This window comes from Pongo pygmaeus, chromosome 7 (genome assembly GCF_028885625.2).
Source record: "Pongo pygmaeus isolate AG05252 chromosome 7, NHGRI_mPonPyg2-v2.0_pri, whole genome shotgun sequence".
Taxonomy (NCBI): Eukaryota; Metazoa; Chordata; class Mammalia; order Primates; family Hominidae; genus Pongo; species Pongo pygmaeus.
Genome location: NC_072380.2, coordinates 3,210,333 through 3,226,418, shown reverse-complemented (window position 1 = coordinate 3,226,418; position 16,086 = coordinate 3,210,333). Strand labels below are relative to the sequence as shown.

At 40.7% G+C, this 16,086-nt stretch overlaps 1 protein-coding gene and 1 long non-coding RNA gene across 3 annotated transcripts in view; one reads left to right on the top strand and one right to left on the bottom strand.

Moving 5' to 3' along the window:
• Positions 1 to 5,418, bottom strand: part of LOC134739983 (uncharacterized) — a 65,286-nt gene extending 59,868 nt beyond the window's left edge. The window contains exons 1-2 of one of the 2 annotated variants that reach the window (XR_010127146.1): positions 5,040 to 5,418; positions 4,080 to 4,192 (exon numbers count right to left, since the gene is read on the bottom strand). This is a non-coding gene — a long non-coding RNA (uncharacterized LOC134739983). Of the gene's footprint in view, positions 1 to 4,079; positions 4,193 to 4,292; positions 4,596 to 5,039 lie in introns of those variants that run through there. The other variant, XR_010127145.1, reaches the window with a different exon arrangement.
• The window catches only part of CSMD1 (CUB and Sushi multiple domains 1), a 2,090,911-nt gene that overhangs the window by 1,776,887 nt on the left and 297,938 nt on the right, over positions 1 to 16,086 (top strand). The window contains exon 27 of the mRNA XM_054498773.1: positions 15,171 to 15,362. Coding sequence (XP_054354748.1) covers positions 15,171 to 15,362 — 192 coding nt within the window. The remainder of the gene's footprint in view (positions 1 to 15,170; positions 15,363 to 16,086) is intronic.

Here is a 16,086-nt window from a genome sequence, read left to right as displayed (position 1 = left end):
GGTGCCTGCTGAAGAGTTAGGCTCCTGTCCTTTCCTGGAAGGGGTAGGCATGGGCGCTACCTTCCTTGATGATGCATTTCAAAGAGATGGCCTCAGATCCTAAGGAAAGACATTCCTAGGTCTTAAAGCTGGCAGGAGGCTTATTTAGCTTTTGTAAACATCCACATACATTTCAAAGGAACTGAGAAAGTACTTCCAGTTGTAGGTTTTCTAAAGAAAATGCTCTAAGAAACAGAGGGGGAGAAGTCTGGTCCTTTATCTCCTGCAGGGAGAATTCAGCCTCTCACTTTTGTTTTGCAAATGCCCTTACACAGGCTCCTAGTGACTGGGACCCAGGTACCGGAAGGAACTGGAGGTGCTTCTCAGGGCGGCAGGATGTGCCCTGGAGTGAATGTTTGCTGTGGACAGTGAGGACTCAAGGACAACTACTAAGATTTTGATTTGAACAACTCAGAAGTCAGGGGTGCCATTTACAGGAGGGAAAAATAGTAAATACAAACTCAATTAATGCATTAATGCAGAAATTAACGAAATTCACGATCTGCTTTACAAACTCACGATGCTTACACATCCCCTTTCCTCCACAGTTGACCTTCTAAAATACCCTCCTGTCCTTTCAAGCACCAAACTCAGAATCTCCCTCTTGAGGAATCCCAGTTCTCCTTGGAAATAGCCAAAAAATAACTTCGGGATCACATGTTCCCGAAGGGAGTCAGCTTTACTTCTCAGCGCCCTTGGGGTGGGGGACTGGGCTGAGAGTCAAGTCCTGAAAATCTCTGGCTGCTTGCTGCCAAGTAGTGTCCCTGCTGAAGATGGATCTTGCACCCATCTGTGACTGTGATGCTTGGAGGGTGTGCAGGAACTGGAGTTCCACTTATTACTTTATATCCCTCCCATTCAACCCTTGTTTCCCAAATAGCATTCACTTTTCCATTCACCCTCCAGGGTCATAAAGGGCTCAGATTCTCAGCCACATTCAAGGTTAAATCAAAGCTGCCCCCAAAATGTTTCAGCCCTGGCTGTCCTGTCTTGGGTTCAACCTGTGTCTATGATTTCCCCCTTGAAGAGCCAATGTCTGCAGCGACAGAGGTTAGAGGCGACCCAGATGTATTTACAGTGTAAAATCCGGTGTACTTGGCCGGGACCTTATTCCTTTCTTCCTCAAAAGACGGCTTATGCAAACTAACCCTGCTCCACCTGGCCATTAAAAAGGGATGGTCTCTGTTAAACAAAAGCAGATTGCTCCCCAGGGTAATGGGGGAGGACACGCCCTAGGTTTGCATAACTAAGAGGACTTCAGAAGTGACTGCCTGATTCCTAAATTGCATCAGCCTGACTCCAGTGCACAGAAACAAGGAGCTTCACAGGCTACTGACTCTCCAAATTAAAGGAAAAGAAAGAATAAAAAGTGTTTCACCAGCCCCGCAATAGCATCTCTCCCCAGCCAGTAGCCAATTCTACTTTATAAACCTGATTTCGAACCCAATAGCTTTCCTTCACGTGTTGAACAACAGAGGTTCTATGTAATGCACATGTTGTGATCTGAGTATTAGATGCGACTGCTTCGGTATATTGGTGTTGCTTTATGTGTTTTTCTACAGATGTGAGAAGGATTTTATCTATTGAGGTACACAAGGATGTTTTAAATGATGGGTATACTAAGCAAACGTACTTCTTTGGACTAATACCTCAGTCAACAAATAAAATTTTACATGATGTTTAAAAAACATGTAAGTAGTTTATGCATTTAATAGAATGTGGCCCCAACTTTGTTTTAGCAAAATAGGAAAATAACAAAACTTTGCATATACATATAAAATATTCTTAATAAATAATTATAAATGACAATATATAAATGATAATATTGTTTATATAAATATTTAAAACTTTTATAAATAATTATTATATTTATTGTCAGGCCTCTGAGCCCAAGCTAAGCCATCGTATCCCATGACCTGCACGTACACATACAGATGCCAGTTTCTGCCTTAACTGATGACATTCCACCACAAAAGTAGTGAAAATGGCCTGTTCCTGCCTTAACTGATGACATTATCTTGAGAAATTCCTTCTCCTGGCTGAAAAGCTCCCCTACTGAGCACCTTGTGACCCCCACACCTGCCCCCCAGAGAACACCCCTTTGACTATAATTTTCCTCTACCTACCCAAATCTTATAAAATGCCCCCACCCCCACCCCATATCTCCCTTCGCTGACTCTTTTCGGACTCAGCCCACCTACCCCCAGGTGAAATAAACAGCTTTATTGCTCACACAAAGCCTGTTTGGTGGTCTCTTCACACGGACGCCAGTGAAATTTGGTGCGGTGACTGGGATCAGGGGACCTCCCTTGGGAGATCAATCCCCTGTCCTCCTGCTCTTTGCTCCATGAAAAAGATCCACCTACGACCTCGGGTCCTCAGACCCACCAGCCCAAGGAACATCTCGCCAATTTTAAATCGGGTAAGCGGCCTCTTCTTACTCTCTTCTCCAACCTCTCACTGTCCCTCAACCACTTTCTCCTTTCGATCTTGGTGCCACCCTTCAATCTCTCCCATCTTTTAATTTCAATTCCTTTCATTTTCTGGTAGAGACAAAGGAGACACGTTTTATCCATGGACCCAAAACTCCGGCGCCAGTCACGGACTAGGGAAAGCAGCCTTCCCTTGGTGTTTAATCATTGCAGGGACGCCTCTGATTATTCACCCACGTTTCAGAGGTGTCTGACCACACAGGGACGCCTGGCTTATTTCCGCGCCCCAACCTCTTATCTCTGCACCCCGATCCCTTATTTCTGCACCCTGACCTCTTATATCTGTGCCCCAACCCCTTATTTCCGTGCCCCGACCCCTTTCCCGCTTTTCTGGAGGGTAAGAACCCCCAAAACCCTTCCCTCTGTGTCTCTACTCCTTTTCTCTGGACTTGCTTCCTTCACTATGGGCAAGCTTCCGCCCTCCATTCCCCCTTCTTCTCCCTTAGCCTGTGTTCTTAAAAACTTAAAACCTCTTCAACTCACACCTGACCTAAAACCTAAATGCCTTATTTTCTTCTACAATGCCGCTTGACCCCAATACAAACTTGACAGTGGTTCCAAATAGCCAGAAAATTGCACTTTCAATTTTTCCATCCTGCAAGATCTAAATAATTCTTGTCTTAAAATGGACAAACGGTCTGAGGTGCCTGATGTCCAGGCATTCTTTTACACATTGTTCCCTCCCTAGTCTCTGTTCCCAATAGGACTCATCCCAAATCTTCCTTTTTTCCCTCCTGCCTGTCCCCTCAGTCCCAACCCCAAGCGTTACTGAGTCTTTCTAATCTTCCTTTTCTACAGACCCATCTGATCTCTCCCCTCCTTGCCAGGCTGAGCTAGGTCCCAGTTCTTCCTCAGCCTCTGCTCCTCCACTCTATAATCCTTTTATCACCTCCCCTCCTCACACCCGGTGCGGCTTACAGTTTCGTTCCATGACTAGCCCTCCCCCACCTGCCCAGCAATTTCCTCTTAAAAAGGTGGCTGGAGTTAAAGGCATAGTCAAGGTTAATGCTCCTTTTTCTTTATACCAAATAAGAGAGTGTTTAGGCTCTTTTTCATCAAATATAAAAATCCAGCCCAGCTCGTGGCTCATTTGGCAGCAACCCTGAGACGCTTTACAGCCCTAAACCCTAAAAGGTCAAAAGGCCGTCTTATTCTCAATATACATTTTATTACCCAATCTGCTCCCGACATTAGATAAAACTCCAAAAGTTAAATTCCAGCCCTCAAACCCCACAATAGTACTTAATTAACCTCACCTTCAAGGTGTACAATAATAGAGTAGACACAGCCAAGTAGCAACATATTTCTCAGTTGCAATTCCTTGCCTCCACTGTGAGACAAACCCCAGCCACATCTCCAGCACACAAGAATTTCCAAATGCCTAAACCGCAGTGGCCAGGCGTTTCTCCAGGCCCACCTCCCCCAGGAGCTTGCTACAAGTGCCAGAAATCTGGCCACCAGGCCAAGGAATGCCCGCAGCCCAGGATTCCTCCTAAGCCGTGTCCCATCGGTGCGGGACCCCACTGAAAATTGGACTGTTCAACTCACCTGGCAGCCATTCCCGGAGCCCCTGGAACTCTGGCCCAAGGCTGTCTGACTCCTTCCTAGATCTTCTCGGCTTAGCGGCTGAAGACTGACGCCGCCCGATCGCCTCGGAAGCCCTGTAGACCATCACGGATGCCGAGCTTTAGGTAACTCTCACAGTGGAGGGTAAGTCCGTCCCCTTCTTAATCAATACAGAGGCTACCCACTCCACATTACCTTCTTTTCAAGGGCCTATTTCCCTTGCCTCCATAACTGTTGTGGGTATTGACGGCCAGGCTTCTAAACCTCTTAAAACTCCCCAACTCTGGTGCCAACTTAGACAATACTCTTTTAAGCACTCCTTTCAGTTATCCCCACCTACCCAGTTCCCTTATTAGGCCGAGACACTTTAACTAAATTATTTGCTTCCCTGACTATTCCTGGACTACAGCTACATCTCATTGCTGCCCTTCTTCCCAATCAAAAGCCTCCTTTGCGTCCTCCTCTTGTATCCCCCCACCTTATCCCACAAGTATAAGATACCTCTACTCCCTCCTTAGTGACCGATTATGCACCCCTTACCATCTCGTTAAAACCTAATCACCCTTTCCCCACTCAACCCCAATATCCCATCCCACAGCATGCTTTAAAAGAGTTAAAGCCTGTTATCACTCGCCTACTACAGCATGGCCTTTTAAAGCCTATAAACTCTTCTTACAATTCCCCCATTTTACCTGTCCTAGAACCAGACAAGCCTTACAGGTTAGTTCAGGATCTGCGCCTTATCAACCAGATTGTTTTGCCTATCCACCCCATTGTGCCAAACCCATATACTCTCCTATCCTCAATACCTCCCTCCACAACCCATTATTCTGTTCTAGATCTCAAACATGCTTTCTTTACTATTCCTTTGCACCCTTCCTCCCAGCCTCTCTTCGCTTTCTCGTGGACTGACCCTGACACCCATCAGGCTCAGCGGATTACCTGGGCTGTACTGCCACAAAGCTTCACAGACAGCCCCGATTACTTCAGTCAAGCCCAAATTTCTTCCTCATCTGTTACCTATCTCAGCGTAATTCTCATAAAAACACATGTGCTCTCCCTGCCAATCATGTTCAGCTGATCTCTCAAACCCCAACACCTGTAAAACAACAACTCCTTTCCTTCCTAGGCATGGTTGGATACTTTCGACTTTAGATACCCGGTTTTGCCATCCTAACAAAACCATTATATAAACTCACAAAAGGAAACCTAGCTGACCCCATAGATCCTAAAACCTTTCCCCACTCCTCTTTCCATTCCTTGAAGGCAGCTTTAGAGACTGCCCCCATCCTAGCTCTCCCTGACTCATCCCAACCCTTTTCATTACCCACAGCTGAAGTGCAGGGCTGTGCAGTCAGAATTCTTACAAAAGAACCGGGACCACGCCCAGTAGCCTTTTTATTCAAATTACTTGACCTTACTGTTTTGCCTAGCCCTCAAGTTTGCTTGCGGCGGCTGCCACCACCCTAATCCTTTTAGAGGCCCTTAAAATCACAAACTATGCTCAACTCACTCTCTACAGTTCTCTTAACTTCCAAAATCTATTTTCTTCCTCACACCTGACACATATACTTTCTGCTCCCCGGCTCCTTCAGCTGTACTCACTCTTTGTTAAGTCTCCCACAATTCCCATTGTTCCTGGCCCGGACTTCAATCCGGCCTCCCACATTATTCCAGATACCACACCTGACCCTCGTGACTGTATCTCTCTGATCCATCTGACATTCACCCCATCTCCCCATATTTCCTTCTTTCCTTTTCCTCACCCTGATCACACTTGGTTTATTGATGGCAGTTCCACCAGGCCTAATCGCCACACACCAGCAAAGGCAGGCTATGCTATAGTACAAGCCACCAGCCCGCCTCTTAGAACCTCTCATTTCTTTTCCATTGTGGAAATCTATCCTCAAAGAAATAACTTCTCGGTGTTCCATCTGCTATTCTACTACTTCTCAGGGATTATTCAGGCCCCCTCCCTTCCCTACACATCAAGCTCAGGGATTTGCCCCTGCCCAGGACTGGCAAATTAGCTTTACTCAACATGCCCCAAGTCAGGAAACTAAAATACCTCTTGGTCTAGGTAGACACTTTCACTGGATAGGTAGAGGCCTTTCCCATAGGGTCTAAGAAGGCCGTCACGGTCATTTCTTCCCTTCTGTCAGACATAATTCCTGGGTTTGGCCTTCTCACCTCTATACAGTCCAATAGCAGACTGGCCTTTATTAGTCAAATCAGCCAAGCATTTTTTCAGGCTCTTGGTATTCAGTGAAACCTTTATATCCCTTACAGTCCTCAGTCTTCAGGAAAGGTAGAACAGACTAATGGTCTTTCAAAACCTCACCAAGCTCAGCCACCAACTTAAAAAGGACTAGACAATACTTTTACCACTTTCCCTTCTCAGAATTCAGGCCTGTCCTCAGAATGCTGCAGGGTACAGCCCATTTGAACTCCTGTATAGATGTTCCTTTTTATTAGGCCCCAGTCCCATTCCAGACACCAGACCAACTTGGACTGTGCCCCAAAAAAACTTGTCATCCCTACTATCTTCTGTCTAGTCATACTCCTATTCACTGTTCTCAACTACTCATCCATGCCCTGCTCTTGTTTACACTGCCGGTTTACACTGTTTCTCCAAGCCATCACAGCTGATATCTCCTGGTGCTATCCCCAACCTGCCACTCTTAACTCTTGAAATAAATAATCTTTGCTGGCAGGACTATGCTGAATCTCCTTAGGCACTCTCTAATTAGATGTCCTAGGTCCTCCCAATTCTTAGTCCTTTAATACCTGTTTTTCTCCTTCTCTTATTCCGTTTAGTTTTTCAATTCATACAAAACTGTATCCAGGCCATCACCAATAATTCTAAATGACAAATGTTTCTTCTAACAACCCCACAATATCACCCCTTACCACAAAATCTTCCTTCAGCTTAATCTCTCCCACTCTAGGTTCCCGCGCCGCCCCTAATCCCGCTGGAAACAGCCCTGAGAAACATCACCCATTATCTCTCCATACCATCCCCCAAAATTTTCGCCATCCCAACATTTTACCACTGTTTCATTTTATTTTTCTTATTAATATAAGAAGACACGAATGTCAGGCCTCTGACACAGGATGTCTAAGCCATCATATCCCCTGTGACCTGCGCGTACACATCCAGATGGCTAGTTCCTGCCTTAACTGATGACATTCCACCACAAAAGAAGTGAAAATGGCCTGTTCCTGCCTTAACTGATGACATTATCTGTGAAATTCCTTCTCCTGGCTCATCCTGGCTCAAAAGCTCCCCTACTGAGCACCTCGTGACCCCCACTCTGCCCGCCAGAGAACAACCCCCCTTGACTGTAATTTTCCTTTACTTACCCAAATCTTATAAAACAGCCCCACCTGTATCTCCCTTCGCTCACTCTCTTTTCGGACTCAGCCCGCCTGCGCCCAGGTGAAATAAACAGCTTTATTGCTCACACAAAACCTGTTTGGTGGTCTCTTCACACGGACGCGAGTGAAATTTATTATTTATATCTATATTAAATATTATAAAATAAATATATGATATATATTATATCATAAAATAAATATACAAAAATATATAAGTATAGTTATAAAAATTATATTTATATTGTAAATATAATTATAAAAATTATATTTATATTGTAAATATAATTATAAAAATTATATTTATATTGTAAATATAATTATAAAAATTATATTTATATTGTAAATATAATTATAAAAATTATATTTATATGCAGTTATGTTATTTATATAATATATAAATATATTATATAATATTTAATATAAAAATTATATATTTTTATTTATATGCAAAGTTGTGGTTTTTTGGTTTTTGGTTTTGAGATGGAGTCTCGCCCTGTTGCCCAGGCTAGAGTACAATGGTGCCATCTCAGCTCACTGCAACCTCCACCTCCTGGGTTCAAGCAATTCTCCTGTCTCAGCCTCCTGAGTAGCTGAGATTACAGGCACACGCCACCATGACCAGCTAATATTTTGTATGTTTAGTAGAGACGACGGGGTTTCACCATGTTGGCCAGGCTGATCTCGAACTCCTGACCTTGTGATCCACTCACCTTGGCCTCCCAAAGTGCTGGGACTGCAGGCGTGAGCCACCGCACCCAGCCCACAAAGTTGTGAGATTATATATATATATCTTATCTAGTTGCAAAGAGATTGGCGTTATTGCAGCATCCGGTTCTGCAGCGCAGTAGCCGCACGCTGTCAATCTTGCTGCTGGAAACAGTCAGACCCACTGCTGTTTTGTAAAGGGCAGCGCAGGTTCTGTGTTGCTCAAGCTGACTGGGATGGTTCTGGATGCGGCCTGACAGGTGGCAGAGATGTCCCCTCAGAGTCAAATGGGCCTGTGGAAAGTGCCTCTGTGACTTGAGATTTTCCAGGGAACGCCTGTGGGAAACTGGAAAACAGGGCACTCATCATCTCAGGAACAGCGCTGCTTTTTTCTACGGCCATCGAGGGATAAGATGGATGCAACTGAAAATGTTTTCTTTTTTTATGGCAAGAAACTAGAAACCTTCAGAGTCACCACAAAATCCAATTTGCGGAAAAGATATTTAAGAGAAAAATGAGTGAAGTGTATGATGTGGCACATAAAAGAATACAGCCCTGGAACAGGAATGACAGCCTGCTCTGCCAATCACTTTGTCATGAGCCTGAAGTGGAAAAGCAGTTTCTGCCCCTAATGGAGTGTCCTTGGGTGGGGGTTTGTATTAATCTAGAATAAACTTTCTTGCCTTTAACAGAAAACATCTTTGCATCATTCATAACTAGAGGAATATAAAATGAGATTTGTTTCAAAGACCCAACTGATGTATTTTGCACTACATTGTTTAAAATTGTTCTCTTTCTCCTTCCTCAAGCCTTCTTATTGGTTTTTTAGTCCAATCTGGCTAACTCTAGGAACTTTTCATCTTTATTTCAGAATTCTAAATACAAAGTGTGAGGGTTGGGGGTTTGTTTAAATTTAAGTAAGCCTTAGTAGTTTATTTGTGGCAATTTTAAATAATCTTTGAAAATATACAAGTAGATATATACATTACCTCTAAGTGCATATATAAGTATTTTATTAAAACTTACATTTTCAGCCAGGCGCAGTGGCTCACGCCTGTAATCCCAGCACTTTGGGAAGCTGAGGCAGGCGGATCACGCAGTCAAGAGATCGAGACCATCCTGACTAACACGGTGAAACCCCGTCTCTACTAAAAATACAAAAAATTAGCCAGGCGTGGTGGTGGGTGCCTGTAGTCCCAGCTGCTCGGGAGGCTGAGGCAGGAGAATGGCGTGAACCTGGGAGGCGGAGCTTGCAGTGAGCCGAGATGGAGCCACTGCACTCCAGCCCGGGTGACAGAGCGAGACTGTCTCAAACAAAAAAAAAACAAAAAAAAAAAACTTACATTTTCATATAACTGGCATAAACTTTAGCTAATTATGTAGATGCAGTATTTCTGTTTATTAGACAACATGAACTTCACAAGTTTAAAACTTTTAATTGCATGCTGCATTATTATTATTATACATATTCCAGATAAAAAATTGGGTTGAGAACTACAGAAGGTACTTTCAAAAATGAACAGAATATTATGCCATGAAAGGATATGTAACCACTAGTGCAAGCCAGTGTTTCTACTGATATTCCGCGGACTTCTATTTGGAAGGATTTTAAGAGATTTTCTAGGAAAATTGTGCTCTATGATGACAATGTAGGATACGCTGGATTAAACAATGATTTTTAAAAGTTTTTTACTGTAGTACAGCTCTGAGCCTTTAATCCCTAATGTGCAATGGGAATCTCTAAGGGGAAACTGGGGTGTACAGTATTTGCCAATCTTATTTGACCAGATCCTATTAACTCCCAGAAAAATGTTCAACAGAGCACTTATTTTTTGCAAGGCTGATACATCCATTAAAATTCTTATTCATGTATAAAATCTGTGCACCTTTGTGTAAAACTTTCTTAGTAGTGAGTATTATATATCTTTTCTTTTGATAAATATTAAATAAAAATTTGGGAATGAGAAATAAAAACATCTTGGTTTTAAAAATTATAATGAAACTGTCATCCCTGATGTCCTTGGCTCACCTCCTAAACTTTTGTTTTTAAATTCTTGTACTATTATATAACATTCATTTCATTGTGTAAATGCTACGATATTTACAATGACTATCACTGTATGACAATTATTTTAATATTATACACTTATTGTTAATTTTTTAACCTATATAAACTGTGACAGAAATTATCACTTGCAAATGAGTGCTTAGTTATACATGTGACCACTTGCTTGAGGAAAGGAAGAATTTTCCTTTGAAGCTGGGAAATTCTTTCAGATGAACAAGATTGTGCATGTACAGTAGGATTTGCTTATGATTATTTTCTGAAATCCAGAGAAATCTCAGTAACAGTTGATCATAGATTCTATAGGAACATCACTCAAAGAGTAAATTCCAGAAATCATGTAAAATGCTGGTTCGGGAAAGATACCACTTTGGTACCAAGACTGTGGCCAATTGCCTTGTGATTCTGATGATTGTATTCTATGATTAGTGTTCTGTGTTAGAAAAATGTGTGGCTTATGGGTGAGACCTTCCTGACTTTCTAACTGTAAGTGTTGCATCTTCACATGTATCCTGCCTTCCTCTGCTCTTCCAGGCTTCTCTTGGAATAATATGTTTGGATTTCCCTGCGTTCTACTCTTTGCAGCTGATGGGAGGAAAGTGGGAAAGTACAGCAATGGCCTTCCGGTGACTCCTATTGTCATTCCCACTCTCTTTCCACTGAAAAACCTGCTCTGAAACCCAAGCACTCTCTTCTAGGTCTCCACTGAGAATGCTGTTTTCAAGTGAGATTCCCCTGTTCAAAACATGAGTAATGATAACAATATTGATAATGACGAGAAGAATGATGTGTCAGAAATCATGTCCAGTGTTTAAGAAATAGTGTGATTGAGTGGCTTCCGTTTGCAGTATTACAGTGAGGACTCTGAAAATTTATATGCTGAAAATACAGTAAGAGTGCTGGATAAAATTGGTTTTGGATTTTCAAATTGTGTCACCGAATCTGCAAGAAAATAAGGAATCCCGGATGGCATGAAATGCAGAAATGGAGAGAGATGGTGAAGCTCGGAAGCCAGCCCTGCCCTGCTTGCCTCTGCTGATCCCCTGTGATGTGGAGCTTCCACTCTCAGAGTCCCTTGGCTCAGGGAGTAGAAAGCAAATCTAAGGTCTTTCTGAGGTTGAAAATATAATAGGAGACCCTCATGTATAGCTGGAACACCAAAGGGTGTTCTGCTCACAGTGTTGGGAGAATAGACAGACATAGATGTTGACAGAGACATAGATGCATGCAACTCACAACCGCCAGCAGGTTTCACACTAGTCTATAGGTGAATTTCTACCATCTTTGGGGTCCAAAATGCCTCAAGCTGATAATTTATTTTTGAAAAGAGGAAGTCTTCTGTTGTTCCAGGCAGATCCTGTAATCTAATGTGAGTCTCCTCTGAATGGGTGTACCTTCAAAGCAGAATGCAAAGAATTACGATAAGTCAAGTTCTCCAGAACAGAAATGCAAATGTGAAAACTTACAAACAACTTAGTTTACATGAGAAACTGGAATTCTTATCAGATTCAGACTGTAAGAATGAAAAAAAAAACAGAATAAAAATATGAATAGGAAACCAAATACTATATGAACGGCCAAGTAAATGTGAAAGCAATCCAAGCCATCACGTATCCTTACCGAACGTAATTTGCAAAAAACAAACAAAACAAAACGAACAAACCATTTTAGTGTATTAGTCTGTTTTCTGCTGCTTATAACAGAATATCTGAAACTGGGTAGTTTATAAAGAAAATAAATATACTTCTCACAAATATGCCGGCTGAGAAGACCAAGGTCGAGGGACCACATCTGGCCCTCTTGCTGGTGGGGATTCTGGAGTCCTAACGTGTGCAGGTATCACCTGGCGAGGGGCTGAGCATGCCAGCTCAGGTCACTCTTCCTATAAAGTCACCGGTTCCCCTCCTGTGATAGCCCGTTAATCCATTAATTTACAAATGATTAATACAATCACCTTTTAAAGGCCTCACCTCCCAATATGACCATGTTGATTACATTTCAACATAAGTTTTTGAGGAGACAAATGGTCAAGCCATAGTATTTATGAAGTAGAAAAATTAGACCAAATAAAATCTCTGAGATAAAAAAAATGAAAACATCATAAGCAAACAAATTGGTAAATATGTATGAAAATTTAAACAATCATCAGTCAACTATGTAAAACAATAATATTTAATGTATAAGTTTTATAAAAACAAACGGATAATGACAATGTCTAATTTAAGATTTTTTTAAAAATAACTAAAATACCTAGCAATGCATGTAATTAGGGAGAGAATAATAAATGTTAAAGAAGAAGGTAAGACTATTACAACTAAATACATACTAAAATTTCTAGGAAGTACTAAAATAAAAGCATGAGAAAAAATTAATTAGTATGAAAGCAAGCAAAAAGGTAGAGCATATGGGGGTGCACATAGAATACACAAGCTAAGATGGTCAAGAGAAATCCAAATAGAGCAGAAACTTCAGGGAACATAAGAAGACTAAACTATCCAATTAAAAGACAAATTCTGGGATTGAATTTAAATAACAATCTAACTGCATGCTGTTTGGAAGTGAAAATCTAGAACATAGGAGCCCAAGTCATTTGAAAGAGCAAATGTGTACCAGCAGCATGTACAAGAATTTTCGTAGCAGCATTTTATATAAGGGCAAAAAGAAAAATGACCCAAAGATACATCAAGAGGAGGATGGAAAAATCATGGTACATTCATGCAATGGAAAACTATACAGCAATGAAAATGAGTAGACCAGAGCATCATGCCTAAACATAGATGACTCCCAAAAACATAACAGAAGCAAAAAAACGGTGGTGGAGGGAGAGAGAGAGAGAGAGTCACAGAACTTGCAATACATAATTCCAGTTAAGCATTTGATTTCAGGAAACTGATATATGTGGCTAAAACTGGATTGCATACATTTATGGTCACTGTGAAGAAAAGCAAGGGAATGACAAACATAAAATTCAGAAAGTGATTTCCCCTGAAGTGGAGGAAGAAGGTGATATGGGGAAGGGTATATTCTATGCATTGATCATATTGATGTATTGGTAAATATTCTATTTCTTAGAGTTGGTAGCACAGATGTTCATTTCGTTATTCTCATTGTGTTATAGATACACACATGTATATATTTCAATGTAATAAAAATCAATTTGAGAGAAATAGAGTGGTGAAGACAACTTCTGGCCTCAATTAGCTTAGAGAATAGTAAGGAGAAAGACAAGTTAGCAAATTTTCACAATTCATCTTCACAGCAGACTTAATAACTTAGATACTAGTCTAATTTTTACTGATTTGTTAGCTGATAAGTGTGCTTAAGTGATCATTAAGTACTAATTAGGTACTAATTAAGTCCTGATGGAATTTGAAGCAGGTCTGACCAACCATAGGATCCTTGATGTCTGTATCATATGACACTATTGGATAGAGCTTTGATCTTTTAATCTGCACAGTGTAACATCTTCTCTTGACCTAAATTATTTGTTCATTGCCTCCCCTATTAGCTTAAAAATGTCTGAATAACACAGAGCAGGTCTTATTCTTTTTTATGTATCTTCTAACTTTTTATTTAAATGGATTTTATTATTCCATTTATCTATCCATATGTAGACGTATGTATGTCCACACACACACATACACACACACACACACACACACACACACACACACAGGCTTCAGAATTTCCAAAACAAAAAGCAAAGCCTACTCATTATTTTAAGGCTTCAAATATTAAAATGGACAGTGTGATGGTATGTATATAGAATAATACACTAATCTCTTTTTTTTTTACTCTTTCATAAAACATGGTGTTGAAAACACTGAAGCACTTTGCAGAGAAAAAGTCAGCTTTTAATCGTCATCTCTTATGCAGTGGAGTGGAAGAAAGAGCTCATTATTCTAACTGAAAGTAAAAATGAAAAAAAATCTAAGCTTTGGATTTTTCAGGAGTACCTATCTTTCTAATTTTCAGTACAACACATAATACACAGCAGTTATAGAAACTGGAGAACACAACTCCTATTTCTTGAGGCTGCTGTATTTAAGTGTGATAGGGGGTACTCTTGTGAAAACTCTGGGCTTGAGGGAGCCTTCTCTGGGTGCAGGCAGAGTCGATGGCTGCATATGGGATGTGATTTTAGGCTCACCGTTTGCAATGCACTTTACACATGATTACCAGAGACTGACATGACAAGGCTCCAGTGGCCCCTTAAAGCACATGCACCAGCCGGCTTTGCAGATTCTAGCCTCTACTCAACAGATTTGATATTCTTTATATATACGCAAAAAGGCAGGATATTATTTTCAGAGCTTTTGTTAATATTAGGGTGGCCATATAACATATTGTCTAACTTGGAATTTTTTGGGTGAGTGAAAGGGGGTTATTAATAATTTTGCCGAGGCAATGGCACCTATGGGATCCTGGGTAAAACTCACTGGTCATCTCCTCTGGGCCTTCTACTCTTGGCATCTCAACAAAGGTTACTGGATCACCTTTGAAGGCACAGACCTTAAGGAAGTTCTTCCTATTTTGTTTTCCTTGAGACTGGTGTACTTTAACTAGTTTATGTAACTTGCAGCATGGGGTTTCATTAAAATATTGCTAAAGAGAAAATCAGTCTGTGTGTGTGTATTTATTCTAAGTATAGTGTAATTTTTATTTTAAAAAAAACCCTTGATATGTTTCATCATTGGTTGCATTTTCAATAGAATCTTGCTAGAATTTATGCAATGCAAGCACAATGAAGACATATGTTATTGAATGTATCCCTGGAAAAAGAAACTATTTTTGTATGTTCATATGTAGACAAATGACTTCTTATGCCAGTGAAGAGTGTTTCAACCCACAAGAACAATCACACCTACAGGAATGTGGAAACCATGTTTTCCAGCCTGTGACCTGGCCTTCTCTTTTGTTTGCAGCGTCAATTGCAGCCACCTGTAACGATCCAGGTATGCCTCAAAATGGCACCCGCTATGGAGACAGCAGAGAGGCTGGAGACACCGTCACATTCCAGTGTGACCCTGGCTATCAGCTCCAAGGACAAGCCAAAATCACCTGTGTGCAGCTGAATAACCGGTTCTTTTGGCAACCAGACCCTCCTACATGCATAGGTATCAGACAACAGAACTTAGAAATTTTATATTCAGGAATGGATGCATGTTGTCGTTAAAATTGCTCTGTAAATGTATTATTGCTTCAGAAATATTTCTCAAGAGTTTCTTTCATGTTCTCTGGCTCTCTGAGACTCCTGAAATTTTATTGTAAACCTTTAAACTTTATTTTATTAGGTAGAATAAAGGAAGTCATCGCCTTAATGTACAGTAATTGACATTTACCGTATATTTCCTACCCTTAACAAATGTTACATAAACATGGATCAATCAAATTACCGTAATTTAAAATTCTAGGTGGCTCAAAATTTATAACCCTACCATTGCTATTCTGATTTTTAATATAGAAACATACCCTTAAGCAAAACCTACTCACTAACAGTACTTTCTCTTTTTAGATGTTTTTCCCCCTATAATATTAGTACATTTAAAATAGAATTCTGAAAACTAGAAATTATACCGTTTGTGTTAAAATGAAGATAAAAGGAGGTTTGTTTCTGCAATTTGTTGATATTTTATAGTCTGACCTTATTAAAAGGATAACAAATGATTTTGCAGACTTTGGCTTGAATAGCCACCTGAGACAATTTATCACAAATATGGTTGTAGGCTAATATATATTTTATGTAAAATAGTAATTACAGGTAGATTGTCTCTTCATTCAATAAAATATTTTACCATAAAATTCCTACTTAGAGTATATCATCTTAGTTTTAAAAAGGAA